At 41.7% G+C, this 14373-nt stretch overlaps 2 protein-coding genes across 3 annotated transcripts; both read right to left on the reverse strand.

Annotated features, from left to right (window-relative positions):
- Positions 1 to 163: 163 nt before the first annotated feature.
- LOC131105449 (collagen triple helix repeat-containing protein 1-like) lies at positions 164 to 4815 on the reverse strand. Of its 2 annotated transcripts, none has more exons than XM_058053582.2 (4): positions 4633 to 4815; positions 2353 to 2571; positions 1966 to 2182; positions 164 to 616 (listed from the first exon to the last, which is right to left on the reverse strand). In XM_058053582.2, exons 1-4 carry the CDS (start codon positions 4807 to 4809, stop codon positions 474 to 476), a joined length of 756 nt encoding a protein of 251 aa, XP_057909565.2. In that variant the 5' UTR covers positions 4810 to 4815; the 3' UTR covers positions 164 to 473. The 2 variants fall into 2 exon arrangements, with proteins under 2 accessions (XP_057909565.2, XP_057909566.1); XM_058053583.2 differs by having other exon boundaries at positions 4675 to 4765.
- Positions 4816 to 4962: 147 nt separating this feature from the next.
- Positions 4963 to 13965, reverse strand: fzd6 (frizzled class receptor 6). Its single transcript, XM_058053208.2, has 8 exons — positions 13828 to 13965; positions 12377 to 12760; positions 9657 to 9853; positions 9004 to 9583; positions 8474 to 8893; positions 7742 to 7890; positions 7258 to 7647; positions 4963 to 6037 (listed from the first exon to the last, which is right to left on the reverse strand). The coding sequence occupies exons 2-8, from the start codon at positions 12548 to 12550 to the stop codon at positions 5887 to 5889; spliced, it is 2061 nt and encodes a 686-aa protein (XP_057909191.2). The 5' UTR covers positions 12551 to 12760; positions 13828 to 13965; the 3' UTR covers positions 4963 to 5886.
- Positions 13966 to 14373: the final 408 nt, after the last annotated feature.

Consider the following 14373-nt stretch of genomic DNA (forward strand, 5'->3'; position numbering starts at 1 on the left):
TACGCCACTATGTCCCTGACAAAGTATTTTGACAGTACTCCATCGACTCGCGAGTACAAGTAGCCTTTTTTCAAACCCGATAGAGCACTGATAGAAATTACACTACCAAATATGCAAATACAGTTCACCTAAATGAAAGACTGTATTTGATAATATGGATCGTTTACAAAAGATCACTTTATTGACAAGACTAGCGCATATAAAACGTCAAATGAGTACATGTATACATACGGGCAATGACTGCCAACAGCACCTGTGAGTAGAAAAGTTACAGTACTAAGGTTTGTTTTGTTCTTTTCCTGGGAAAAGGAATGTCAAATCAAAAAAACGTCCCAACAAAACATTCAAGTTACAATCAGTCATGTTGTGAGGCCTCGGCAAACCATACCTGCTCATTTGGGAAGGCCAGATATCATATCGTCATATCGTTCCTCTACCAGGGCTAGTCCCGTTCCTCTTATGTAACTTTTTTTTTACTTGGGAAGCTCTTCAATGATAATCCTAGAAACTGAATTCCACCCCGTGGATGCATCACCGCGCGGATAGTCGGCGCAGGTCCCCACCCATACGGCCACGTCCACCAACCCTGCTTTCACACCCTCACACAGTCCCTCCACTGAAACAGAAAAAGAACAGGGACAAAGACATGACACATAAATTGTAGGGAACACCCAAAATGCATCGCCACAAAACTGCTGTACGGTATTACCATGTGACCTCTCCCAGTGCGCATTGGAAAATGTTTGCTTCCCAGACTACAAAACAGTTTAATTTCTTCATATTGTTTTCCCCCATAATCTAAATTTAATGTTAATGTGACTGGCAGCGTCCATAACACAAAGCTGAGATGAAGATGTTTTGTTGGCCTGGGAACGCCTTGGTGTCCTCCCGGTGGAGCTGGAGGAGGTGGCCGGGGACCGGGAAGTCTGGGCTTCCCTACTGAGACTGCTGCCCCCGCGACCCGGACCCAGACCAGCGAAGGAAAATGGATGGATGTATATTGTATTGACCTACTGTGTTTCCACATCCTTCCATTTTTCTCTATATAGCCCCGGGTCGATGCCAACCAATGTTGGGCACGTTACTTGAAAAAAGTAATTAGTTATAGTTACTAGTTACTTCTCCAAAAAAGTAACTGAGTTACTTCACTACAAAAGTAACTATTCATTCATTCATTTTCTACCGCTTATCCTCACGAGAGTTGTGGGGGGTGCTGGAGCCTATCCCAGCTGTCTACGAGCAAGAAGCAGGATACACCCCTGGAAAGGTTGCCAGCCAATCACAGGGCACATATAGACAAACAACCATTCACACTCACATTCATACCTATGGACAATTTGGAGTCGCTAATTAACCTAGCATGTTTTTGGAATGTGGGAGGAAACCGGAGTACCCGGAGAAAACCCACGAATGCACGGGAGAACATGCAAACTCCACACAGAGATTTTCGAGGGTGGAATTGAATACAAAAGTAACTAGTTACCAATAAAAGTAACTATTGCATTACTCGCCCCTGGTACCCCCCCGAATTAGGTTTCTGTAGGTTTTAGTTGCTCACACAAGACTTGGACAAAAGTTTTTTTGTTTTTTTTCGGGGACATAATGTACATTCGACGTGTACATTTTACTTTAAAGTCAATGAGTTTAAAGTAGTGTCAGTACTTCCCTTTGGAAAATGCTGTATTCCCACTAGAGTCCCATCACTCACACCCAGCACTTTGGATGTGCTATAACACCCGCCCACCCAAGTTCTCTGATTGGCTGAAGACGCAATCTTACTAAAAATGAGCCAATCCCCATTGCTTATATGGTTATCTCAAATGGTAACAGCGTTATGCTGACAGTAAAAGTAATTAGTAATTAGTTAATTAATTAGTTCCCATCACTGATGCCAACCCACGCTAGAAAAACACCAATGGACATACTTTACACGGAACAAATCCCGACCATCATAGTCCATCATACCTGAGGATGTCCTGTGGATGTTGATGGTGGAGTTGAGCTCTGGACTTCCTTGGTCCAAATAGATGATGGACTCTATTGGCAGAGGCGCCACGCATTCCGCTCCGTTGAAGGTGAAGTACCATCTCTGGCAGCAGGCATTCTTGCACTTGAGTCTGAGGGAGCCACTAAAGAGGACTCGGAGGGCACTGTCCGAGCGCAACTTGGTGAACGTGCAGTCCTGCCACACAGACATGTCACGCCCGAGAGTTAGAGTATTCCGAAAAGGAATGTCTGGAAGACATTTCATTAATACTATCATCCATCACTTAATTCAACACAGACACAACGGTTATGAATCAGCCTGTTTCACTAGCAGCTCCAAACATCCGTCAATGCAAATACACTTACAGCGATTTTTCCCAGGTCAATCCCATAATTTAAGGAATTCCAGGCACACTGCTTGTAGTTGGGCTTCCATGGTTCCTCGAATATTTCGCTAATGCATTCGCCCTTCTCGCCTTTGAGTCCGTCACGTCCAGGAATGCCCGGCGTTCCCGGGATGCCGTTGGTTCCCGGGTTACCGTCTCTGCCAGTGGTTCCCGCTGGACCCTGCATGCAGCTGCCATACTGCAGGAAAAAAAACAACAAGAGTTGAGACTTCCTGCTTTCTGGGAGTTAAAAGTTCACGCAGGGAGGACGGCTAAATTTAGCTAAGTCATCATTAAGCTAGATAGTTGGAAAACTGTGATTATCCTGATGTTATGGTCCTGCTCGGAAGTTTAAACAAATGCAAGTAACTTGCTAATTACATTGCATGACTTGGCAGAAGTTTTGTCCAAACTCCAAATGTCCAGATTCCAAAAGGAGATGAGCCTTTAAAAATGCCTTTTTCCCCAGCATGCAACAGTTTACAGCACATGACCAAAAGCAAGGGATGGGAACAAAGAGCTTTTACTGCACAGTCAGTCTCCTTTCTCAGCTTGAATCCCTTTGGGTGAAGTCTAAAACTGCACTTCAAGAGATCACAATCTGGAAAACTGCCTTCATGTCGAAGTAATGATGGTGTTCTAATGTCGGATGAAGCAGATGGTCCACGGTCTGTTTTAGACATTATCGTCCTTTCCCGGCTCAACCTGGAGATGTGATATCAAGCGTGAAGGAACCCGGAGAACCTGCAGTTAAAACAGCAGACCTGAAATCTGCTCAGTTTGACTTATGTAAAATATCCAAGTGAATGTCTGATTTAAAGCGGTCCGAGTGTTGCATTTAAGGTTGAATTTTCTCATGAATGGATCCACTGTCTGCCCGTCCACAGTGCTGACTTTCATACCAACTTCCTGCATCTGAAGCGCTGTGCTGCTGGCATGAATTATACAGAATATTCCGAACACAGTCCGTTTCTGTACATGCTGAACAGAGGCTGAAATCACTGAATCTAAACTACTGGAATCACAGGAGGACTGCAGCTTTCCACAGCAAATATAAAACTTGGCTTTTCAGAATGATGAAATTTTTTTTTTTTTTTGAATGAGGACATCGAGCTCGGATTTCCAACACCACAAAATTAGATTATGGAATAACATGCTGTTCATCCTATCCATCCAATGTGGTAAGAAAAGTGCACTAAACGCCTTTGGAAGATTATAAAGGCAAATTTGCTTCTTTAGGAAAAAAAATGGGTCATGAGTGCTGACTTCTATTGGGAGCTTCAGGGGGGTCTGGGGGGGTCTCAGCAAAATAAACAGTTTCACTTTCATTTGATTCATTCCCAAGAGAGTTCTGAGGAATGGACTATAGCACTCTGTTTCACTAGTGGCCACCCACTAAATCTTGAGAGTCCACCGAAAGAGGGGTTATGGGAGAATACAATATTTGTCATTTTGACCCACCCCCCCCATAAAAAAACATAACCGAGAACCCACGTTTTTATCTTCTTTCAAGCATCATATTTATAAAATATGTGATTTACATTTAAATAACACGTTTGCCCCCCCCACAAAAAACACAACCGAGAACCCACGTTTTTATCTTGTTTCAAGCATATTTGTAAAATATATGTGAAAATGTGTGACGTTTGCCCCCCCCACAAAAAACAATCGCGAACCTACGTTTTTATGTTGTTTCAAGAATCATATTTTAATAAAATATGCTTTACTTATAATAACACAACGTTGGCACCCACGTTTTTATCTTGTTTCAAGCATATTTATAAAATTTACTTTTAAATAACACGTTTACCCCCCCCCAAAAAAAACCCACAACCGAGAACCCATGTTTTTATCTTGTTTCAAACATATTTGTAAAATACGATATGTGATATGTGAAAATGTGTGACGTTTGCCCCCCCCAAAAAAAACACAATCGAGAACCTACGTTTTATCCTGTTTCAAGCATCGTATTTAAATAAAATATGTGCTTTACTTATAAATAACACAACGTTTGCCCCCCCCCCCCCCAAAAAAAAGATGAGACCTATCATGAGAGTCCACCGAAAGAGGGTTATGGGAGAATACAATATTTGTCATTTTGCCCCCCCCCCTCCTGAAAAAATCACACAATCGAGAACCTAAGTTTTTATCTTGTATCAAGCATCAAATTTAAATAAAATATGTGCTTTACTTATAAATAACTCAACGTTTGCCCCCCCCCCCCCAAAAAAAGGCGCCCGGTATCTCCATTCCCTCTTACCTTATCAGCGTCAGGATCCTTTCGGTATCCTCTACTTCTCACCTTTTCCACGCCATTCACGGGTAAAGTCAGGCAGACGAGCAGCAGCAGGCGCCGGGAAAGAGGAGACATCATACGGTGCAACTGTGCCTTCTCCCGGGGAACTTTGGTAGTATAGAGTCGGTCTGCCTCCAACATCACACCCCTCTCAGTGCACAGGAGGGCAGGACCAATGGGAGGGGGGGAAAGGGGGGTGCAGCCAACGTGTAAAGACGACCTGGAAGAACACCATTGTGCTTAAGAGTTTAATAAATGTCTGCACTCTTGCATGCATAAATAGAGATAGCATTCATAACTTTATGATTTCCAATATTTATTTGTCAAAATGGGTAGAATATAAAAGATACACGTTTCACAGGTTCTCTCAAAAAGTAACAGTATTATTTACGCAGCAGGGAACTGCCAATAAATCAAAATACAGAGAATTGCCTCAAAAAAGTAGTACAATAGTTTGACAGTAGTTGAAGTATACTTGTTTCATAAATAATGACTTATCCTTTGTTTCCAGCGGAGGATTTTACAAGTCTGATCCCAACACTGACATCACTCCACTACACATGGAACAAATATTGGTTTACCTTGGAACACAAATTAAAGACAGATTCATGCAGTAACTTAAAAATACTAATTCACAGGATCAACCATGATAGAAAGATCTATACAACAGAATGACAAAAAAGGAGCAAAAAGCTCTTAAGAAAATTCTAAAAAGACAAGATCTGCATTTCTACTGTAAAGTGTGTTTTTTTTTAAGTAGAGTATGCACACGTTGTAGGTCGTTTGATGGGGTCTGGAGGCAAACTCTCTTGGTGGAAGACATAAAAAAACCACAAGGACACTTTCCTCATACTGTCGGTTTGGAAACATAACATCATGACATCACATGCTAAAATACCCAGTGTAGTGACTAATTCAGCTAAAGAAAATATAATATTCACATAAATATGTCCATTGAGCTTCCCATAAAAAGTAGAGTTCATATTGAATGCACTTTATAATAGTTGGCATGCAGCTGTACTAATAAAAGCTTGGTAAAAGTACGAAACCACCCAAATTCTGTTAAAAGGCTGATAAAAAATAAAAATAAAGAGGTAAATATCACATTGTAGAAATGAACATTCAGTGTCTACAACTCAACAGATACAATCAGGGTCGAAAGACGTAAATAAATACACCTGCTGTTGGTGTACTAGATCGTTTTTGGAGAGCATCGTCTCAGCAATTGCCGTCCTTCGTGTCTTTGCTCTCCTCAGACACCTTGGTCACCTGATGGTGGGTGGAGTCTTGGACGCTTAAAGCTGGATGCGGTTGTGCGACGGGATCCGGGACCGGTCTGACCTCTGACTGCTCGCTCATTGGAGTCATCCTAAACCGACCAGGACACACTAAATGTTATTCCACACACATGTAAGATGTGTTTATAAATAATATTACGTGCGGAGTTCCCCAGGGGTCAATACTGGGGCCAAAACCGTTCAACTTGTACATCAATGATATCTCCAAAGTTACGAAAGCTGTTTGGTAAATTTCTGGGGATCATAATAGATGAAAATATGAGCTGGAAATCTCATATTACACATATACAACATAAAGTGGCCCAAAATATTTCAATATTGAGCGAAGCAAAATTTGTTCTCAATCAGAAATCACTCCACACTCTTTGTTGCTCTCTGGTTCTACCATAACTTACTTATTGTGTGGAAATATGGGGTAATAACTATAAAAGCTGAATGTACTGCAAAATATGGTAGTAATGATAATTCATAATGCTCATAAAACTCCTTATTTCTAAAATGACAAATACTTAAACTTGCTGATATAGTTCATCTTCAAACATCTAAAATAATGCATAAGGCTAAAAATAACCAATTACCTAAAAATGTCATCCAATACTTCTCTACAAGAGAGGATAAATATGATCTCAGGGAAGAACTACATTTGAAACACTTATATGCTAGGACTACGTTAAAAAGCCATAGCATTTCAGTATGTGGAATCAAACTATCGAATGGATTGAGTAAGACCCTCAAACAATGCACAACGATGAGCCAATTCAAGAAACAATACAAGCAGTTGATGTTTGCTAAATACAAGGATGAAGAGTCTTGAACCAGTCATGATGTGCTATATATATCACTATATTGACACTTACTATGGTACCCATTATGTCATTGGATGGTCATATCACCTCGTATTTTGGTATGTGACAAAAAAAACTATACTAGGAAAGCAGGAAGTGAACAAATGTAACAGTTACTGATTGTAAAAGTACCAGATGGAGGGGTAAGATTTAATAAGCTTTGCTTCTTCCTACTCCTTTTGGACATGTGGAACTGTGAACTGATTATGTGATGCATTCAATTGTAATCTGATGCATGTTCAAATGAAATAAAACCATTACCAATAATGGGAGGTGTGGTTTCAATGAGACGAGTACAGTGGAACAGTGGAACCTATAAGGGTGAATTAATTTTCAATTCTTTCCTGGAACTAACTGTGTCCAACCTGAGAGGCATCACTGTACACAAGAAGGTTAGAAGGTTCACCAAGAGGTTAGATGCTAACAGTATTAATGGCTACTATTACCTTGCATCTGGCACTCTGCTGTGCAAACTCTCAGAATGGCTGCTGACCTTCCCGGAGCTCCCCGCTTTGCTACGTCTCTCTCCCCCTTCCCTGTCTCGCTCCTTGTCATCATGCCTGGAGCTTCGGCTAGAGGTGCCCTTGTCCAGGTGCGCCCTGGCAGCGCCTTGGAAGTGGAGCTCATTATTTCCCAGAGGTAAGGTTACTGAATTGGCTCCACCGGTAGAAGCAATGGTTGGTGTGGTGCCGGTGCTTGTGCCCATAGACTTCGAGATGACCTTGAGCTTGTGGGAAGTAGACTTGTAGTGCTTCTTCTTGTGCTGGACACGGCTGTTATGCTTGAGGAAGAACTCACAGGACTCTTGGAGCACCCTGCGGCTCTCGCTGATTGGACTGTGGGTCACAGAGCAAGACACGAATGACACAGAAATATACATTGTTGGAATTTGTGGAAAAATTAACGACAAGGCAACAAAAATGCCCTCACTCTCTTTTTCGAGTCCTGTTGAAGAAGTAGGCCCACTCAGAGCAGGTCTTTTTGCTGCTGACCCAGAACACTGCAGATATCCCAACCACCAGGGTCATCAAGTACTTGACCAAGAACAGAGTGAGGTCTGGGCGCTTGTGCACTATTGTCTGAGAAGGTATTGTTCATGTCAGTATTATGAGAGGAAAAAAAATCATTTTAGACTGTAACATTACAAAATATTGAAAAAGTGAATATTTTCTGGCTGTACTGTTTGTATGACATCAAATTAAAGTGTTGCTGTGTAATTCCCTAATGTTTTACATGAAGAAAAGCAACACAAGAATGATACCATGGCTTCCAATCACATTCTCATTGTTCAAAGTGACAATTCTGTGGTAAGTGGTAATCTGCTATTTTGGTTTCCTTCAAACCTCTTGACAATGAAAATAACGGGAAGTGTTTTTTGTACTGAATTGTACCTCTTTGCTTTGTCACCTGCGCTTTGCCATTTGAAGTGAACCATCTTTTATGAGGAGTTCAATCAATTATATTGTTTATTTTTCTATATTGTGTATTTTGTACTGCTTAACTGACTCTGTACTCTTGCTGCTGTGCAATACAAATTTCCCCACTGAGGGACGAATAAAGGCATATCTTAATCTTAATCTTAAACAAAAAGCAATTTTATAAGAAAATGTTCTCCAATTTGCCCTTTCCCCCCAGCTTCTTCAGTGTTACAGTGCTAGTTACCTTGTATGAACAGGGGATGCTGTATTCTTGGCATCGGTCATTGATCCACGTGTTCTCCCAGGTGCTGCGGTGACTCTGCTCATAAGTGTAGCATGCTAACAGGGTGACCAGCGGGACCAGGTAGAGGCAGCTGAACACGCCAATGCGGATCATGAACTTCTTGAGCTTTTCCTGGTTGCGCTCGTCGTGTTGAATAACTTGGCGTACGTGATTCAGAGAAACGATGCCGGCGAGGATGAGAAAGAGCCCCACTATGACGCCCACACATAGAGGAGCGATAACAAAGTAACGCAGGGCGTCCAGATCGTACAGTCCCACGAAGCAAACCCCACTAATGTTGTCGCCTTCGACCTTATTAAGAGCTAGCAGCATAACAGTTAGCGCACCAGGGATCCCCCAGGCAGCAGAGTGGAACCACACCTAAAAAGACAGAACACACACAAGGCCTTTGAAGCTTATCAAAGTCACTTCTGAGCATACATCAACCCTAAAATTAGTTTTTGTCGACACACGAGGGCCCACAATCTTACCGCTTTCTTTTCTATAGCCTCACAACTCCATTTGGGGCCAGCTGCGAGGAACCAGGTGATGGTGAGGATGACCCACCAGACGATGCCGGCCATGGAGAAGAAGTACAGGAACATAAAAAGCAGAGTGCAGCCTTTGCTCTGAGAGCCTAATGCAACTGTATCCACACCAGCAGGATGGGACGCCTTGCTGCAGGCTGCATTGTTGCCCAGCAGGAAGCCAATGAAGTATATGAGTGACACAAAGCTATAGCAAACGGCATAGAAAATTATTGGACGCTCGGGGTAGCGAAAGCGTTTGACATCGATGAGGAACGTAAGGAAGGTAAAGAGAGTGGCACCCAAGCAGATGATCGAGCATATGCCAATGAAGCTCTTGGCAAATTCAATGTCATTGGGTTTGAAATACATATTGGAACAAGGTGGAGCACAGTCCTCGGCGCCCAGGAATGATGCACCATAGCCGGGTTTGGTTTTCAACTGGAGTGGACACCAAAAGCCCAGGTCTCTCTTAGCAGAAGTTGAGCTCATTGGGGTGGTTGCTGGAAGATCGAAACCACCCAGAATGCCACATGAGTCAAGTCTGAAGAAATAAAAGCCACATGTAAACGGACCGAGAAAGAAAATGTCGCGTGTTTGCTGTGGTTGTTACTTACTTGTCACATTGTAGCTCGGGAGGCCAGATGATACCAAAAATTCGGATGTCCTCCTGACAACCAGACAGAACAGTCTCACACTCCTCTCGACATGGTAAATGCACCATGTTCTGTTCTGTGCATGCTGGAAAAAAGGCTTGGCACAGGAAGTGGTGGACATTCGGGGAACAGTGCAGATTTGCCAAGGGCATGAACGGCTGCAACAAGAACAATGACATGATGTTCAAAACTTGGACACATTGATAATGTACACAATATTGACCAAACTAGAACACATTGCACATTTGTTCTTGGTCTATTTCATCTATTGACATCTTTAACATTAGCTAAAGTTGCAAGTTTAAAGGAAAACTGCAGTCAAAATAGGTACCGCCCAATCACATGTAATGTTAGCTAGCTCATACTAACTCGATTTCGTACAAAAAGGGAAAGAAATATGTATTGATGTTTCACATAGTGATCTCATTTAGGCCCTAGGCCTAGGACCACAGTAAATTAATTAATTAATCACACAAAAATGAAAATTAAATATATCATTTTGCCGGGCTCAATACATCGCCATGTGCATGTGTGTCTATTTTCCTCATCTCCCGCCTCCAAACAGGAATTGCTCTCTTGGCGCGTTTGAACAACACGAGTTGGACACGCAAACTCCACACAGAGATTCGAACCCCGCTCAATTCAAGGCAACGAAAAGTGGATCCAAAAACCTAAAGACATTTTCTGACATTTGTATTTTAAAAGGGAATTGATTCCATATTCTTCATTTGTCATACAAACGTGGTCAGAATGAGTGTGTGGATGTTAGTCAAAGAGGCCACTCTTGTGACTGGCTGGTGGATCATATTTGGCACATATCACAAACTATAATATTGAAATAATATTTGAACTGTTTAAAATAATTGAGAACTCATAAACCATTACACCACTCACTGATAATATTTATAATCATAACTGCAACACGGCCTACTATTCATGTTATACTTTTTTCAATCTTTGCTGAAATTCATTCTGGCAGCAAGTCCACTTCTCCGACAGTAAGCACCATTGTTTCTCAAGAACCCGAGGTCAAGAAGTCCTTCCAAAATAGTCAAAAGAATGGTTTGATGCTACGTTTCATAGTTGAGGAGCCTCCAACGACCCAGCTATGTTCCAGCACATCAGTGACTCACTACATTTACTGTTACTGAAAAGCTGGCTGGTTCAATCTTGTATGTGTTGTTTTAATGTGTTCATAAATGACATCTGCTTTGACTCTTGTGGTTATGGTGCTCCTCAAAGGCATTAAAAAAAAAAAGATGACTGCTGGTGTCGTGTAGTCCTGTTGCTTCTACTATAAACTATCACGCAAAGCCTGCAAAATGAAAGGTTTCTCTTCTCTAGTTATTTACAAACAAACAATATTTAGAGTCCTGTTTAATAACTCATCTGGATTTTGTCGTAAGACACGGTATTGTTTCTAAGAGGAGGTGCGATTGTGTACAGGAAAGAAAGTTAGTGAGTGATTAACAAGGAGAGTGTGTAGTCGACGTGGAATGCAGCACAGGCTTTGTGTGACTCTGGGCATGACCATCCCCTTCCTGCACAAATCAAAGGATCCACACAACAAAGTCGATGAAGTTGCCTGCAGCCAACAAGGTCACTGTGAAATCAGAAGCCTTTACCTTTTGCCAGACGCCACACAAAAGATTCCCTCAGCACATAAATCTTCATGCTCGATACTCTAACACAACCAGCGTAACCCAAACCTCCAGCCTTTGGGAAGGCCACAACCTATTACGCAACTAAACCTCATGTGTGTTCAGCAACCGTGCTATAAAGTATATATCTACAGTTCCTTTTTACTAACAGACCATTCCCTCTGGAATATGTCATCTCTTGCATGCTAATTGACTGTCATGGTGGTAGCTTGTCGCCTAACGATCCACCGTTATAGCTCATGCATCAGTGCACAGGAGTCGATCTGAACCAAGAACCAAGAATACACTGCAGAAAAACTCTGATCGGCGTTTTTTATCTAGGAAGTGAAAACACTAAAAACTACACAACATGAACAAAACTGAAAACTATTTTAGTTTCAAATTATGCTATGGGAGGGCTGCACGGCGGTCAAGTGGTTAGCACGCAGACCTCACAGCTAGGAGACCAGGGTTCAATTCCACCCTTGCATGTTCTCCCCCTGCAAGCTTGGGTTTTCTCCGGGTACTCCGGTTTCCTCCCACATTCCAAAAACATGCTAGGTTAATTGGCGACTCCAAATAATTTCCAAATTATGAATGTGAGTGTGAATGGTTGTTTGTCTATATGTGCCCTGTGATTGGCTGGCGACCGGTCCAGGGTGTACCCCGCCTCTCGCCCGAAGCACACCCATGACCCTCGTGAGGAAAAGCGGTAGAAAATGAATGAATGGGAAATTTCATATGATCTCAGCAAACCTTGTGGGACACCGTGTCAGATTCCTTTGCTTTTTTGTGATGCTTATTTCAAAAGAATAACAAGTCTTAACATGGGATGTTAGAAATGCAGGTCCTCAGACGAGAGGGATATAAACTGACACTTAGTCCACCTTCAACATGCCCTCACTTGTTATCAAAGTGAGAGTTATGATGTTTTTTACACTTAGGTTATACTATGTGTCGTGACAGTTAAGAATGTTAATAATTGGAACATGTGCACCACATTAGCTTGTTTCATGTTTTTTTTTTTCTGAAATGACTCACCTCCATTTTACTGGCTGCGATATCCTGATCATAGTGCTCCATCATGTTGGGGAAGAAAGTCATGTTGTAGGAGAGTCCCATGCATCGATGAACCTCGATGGGCTCACAGGTAAAGAGGCTGTGAGCATCGCAGCTTCCCACCCAGAGCAGCAACAGGCACGTCAACATGAGCATTGTGAGGGCTGACTGCAAGTTGCTGGATACTTTATTTTACAACGTAAAAAGGGCGGCTTCCTTTGGCCCAAATATGGAATTCCCCCAGAATCTTATTGTGCCACCTATCCTGGGGTCATCTCAGGTTGGGCGATGGCAGTAGCAGAGGGTACGACTTCCCCATCAGCCCACTGGACGTGCGTTTATATTAGTGAGAGGTCGCGGCCATCACTGTAATTACAAGAAAATACAACAGAAACTTCAGAGATTTTGCTGCACAAACTTATACTTTTTTGATATTCAGGTGATCATCTATTGACTGTATTTTTACAGTGCCAATGTAAATACTCTCAAAGTATTATACATTACATGTGCATCTTGTCATATTTTATGTGCGATACCTCAACACGTCATTTATACAAGTAAATAAAAATATCTTCTGGGTCACATACGACTTTCATTTCTATGACAGATGTTGGTGAGGTCGATGGACCTTCATACTGGTCTCACCCAGGACTAGAGTCCACCGGCAGGCACATCAAGGCCTATCTCTCTCTCTCTCTCCCAAGTGGTCTCAGTCTTCCTGTTGGGTTTGATGCTTTTCATCCTGGACAGTGTTCACCTTTGACCAAACAACTAATAGCACAAATGGACTCTAGTGTGAACACACCCTGAAGCTCATTGTGCTACCAAGAACGCAGATGGAATTTAACTACCCATTTATCTTCAGGTTTAACAACAGGTTTGCAAGTCCTGCTTTGGAACCCAGATGGCTGATGCTACAAATGTGATTAAGAAACTAGTTAGCTAATAGTAAAATGGCTTTATAACAATGATTATACATAGAGTATTCCTGTTTACGTCGGTGGAAGTACAGTTGTCCTTAAAATAATTATACTCAGTTCAGTGGTGTGTTTCTTTATTGCCACTAATCATGACAAATTAACTATTTTTGGCTAAATTAGGCAGTAGCATAACTTTATAAACACATATCGGGCCCTTCCGTACACCACAATAACAGTAAGTTAGCAAAACACAATCATTTAAACATCAACAGCCGATGTGAGAAAAAACATTTTAGAAGTGTTTGCATTCTGGTTAAAAAAAAAACAGTGTATCGGTCCGGCACGGTTTGAATATTGTTTTCCCGTCAATGAAGCACCAACGTCGGGGAGAGCGTGAAGTAAGCCTCCATGCCTCAACTGCTAACCGTGGATAAAGGGGCCCAAAACTTTCGCTCAACAAAAATGCAAAACCCGTAAAAGAAAAGGAATAGAGTAAACTTAGAGTAAACTTACCAACAAAGGAGACTGCAACAGTTGACTACATGGATTCACTTTGGAGTAATCGTGTATGATATTTGATAGTTTCCTGAAAAACTCTCAACACATTCCCCTTGCTCTGCTCCTGTCTCGTGCTGCCTTCAAAACCGTGGGAACATTTAAAAAGCACTATTCTTACCAAACGATTACGCTAAATATACTGAGAAACAATATAAAAATAATACATTAAACAATTTATACATTTTGAAAGTGTAATAGATTCTTTTTCTGACGTTTTTATACAATGAAGAATGTTCTTTATGTTCTTTCCCGATTAACTTAAAGGCAGCACGATGACTGCTGCGGATCCAGGGCGATACTGCAATTGAAACTACAAGATTCGATACCAAAAGGATACACATCCATCATTGCCGATACCTATACTTGTTACTGTACAGTACTTGGACATTTTTAAGCTCACTAAATGATTTATTAATTATGTCATACACACACAAACACACACACACACTATGTATATAGTTATAGTTATAGTTGGAGCAAAAATAAAGTCAATAGTGCAAA

The sequence above is a fragment of the Doryrhamphus excisus genome, linkage group LG5, assembly GCF_037039965.1.
Source record: "Doryrhamphus excisus strain RoL-2023G ecotype Guam linkage group LG5, RoL_Dexc_Guam_v1.1, whole genome shotgun sequence".
Taxonomy (NCBI): Eukaryota; Metazoa; Chordata; class Actinopteri; order Syngnathiformes; family Syngnathidae; genus Doryrhamphus; species Doryrhamphus excisus.

Bases quoted from the DNA above. Each gene is read 5' to 3' on its own strand.
- LOC131105449 (XM_058053582.2), bottom strand. From the start codon at position 4,809: ATGTTGGAGGCAGACCGACTCTATACTACCAAAGTTCCCCGGGAGAAG. The intron at 2,572-4,632 runs GTAAGAGGGAAT...TTTTTCCTGCAG, and splicing joins AGGATCCTGACGCTGATAAG to TATGGCAGCTGCATGCAGGG. The intron at 617-1,965 runs GTATGATGGACT...TTTCTGTTTCAG, and splicing joins CATCCACAGGACATCCTCAG to TGGAGGGACTGTGTGAGGGT.
- fzd6 (XM_058053208.2), bottom strand. From the start codon at position 12,550: ATGCTCATGTTGACGTGCCTGTTGCTGCTCTGGGTGGGAAGCTGCGAT. The intron at 8,894-9,003 runs GTAAGATTGTGG...CTGTCTTTTTAG, and splicing joins AGGCTATAGAAAAGAAAGCG to GTGTGGTTCCACTCTGCTGC. The intron at 7,648-7,741 runs GTGAGGGCATTT...TGTGACCCACAG, and splicing joins AACAGGACTCGAAAAAGAGA to TCCAATCAGCGAGAGCCGCA.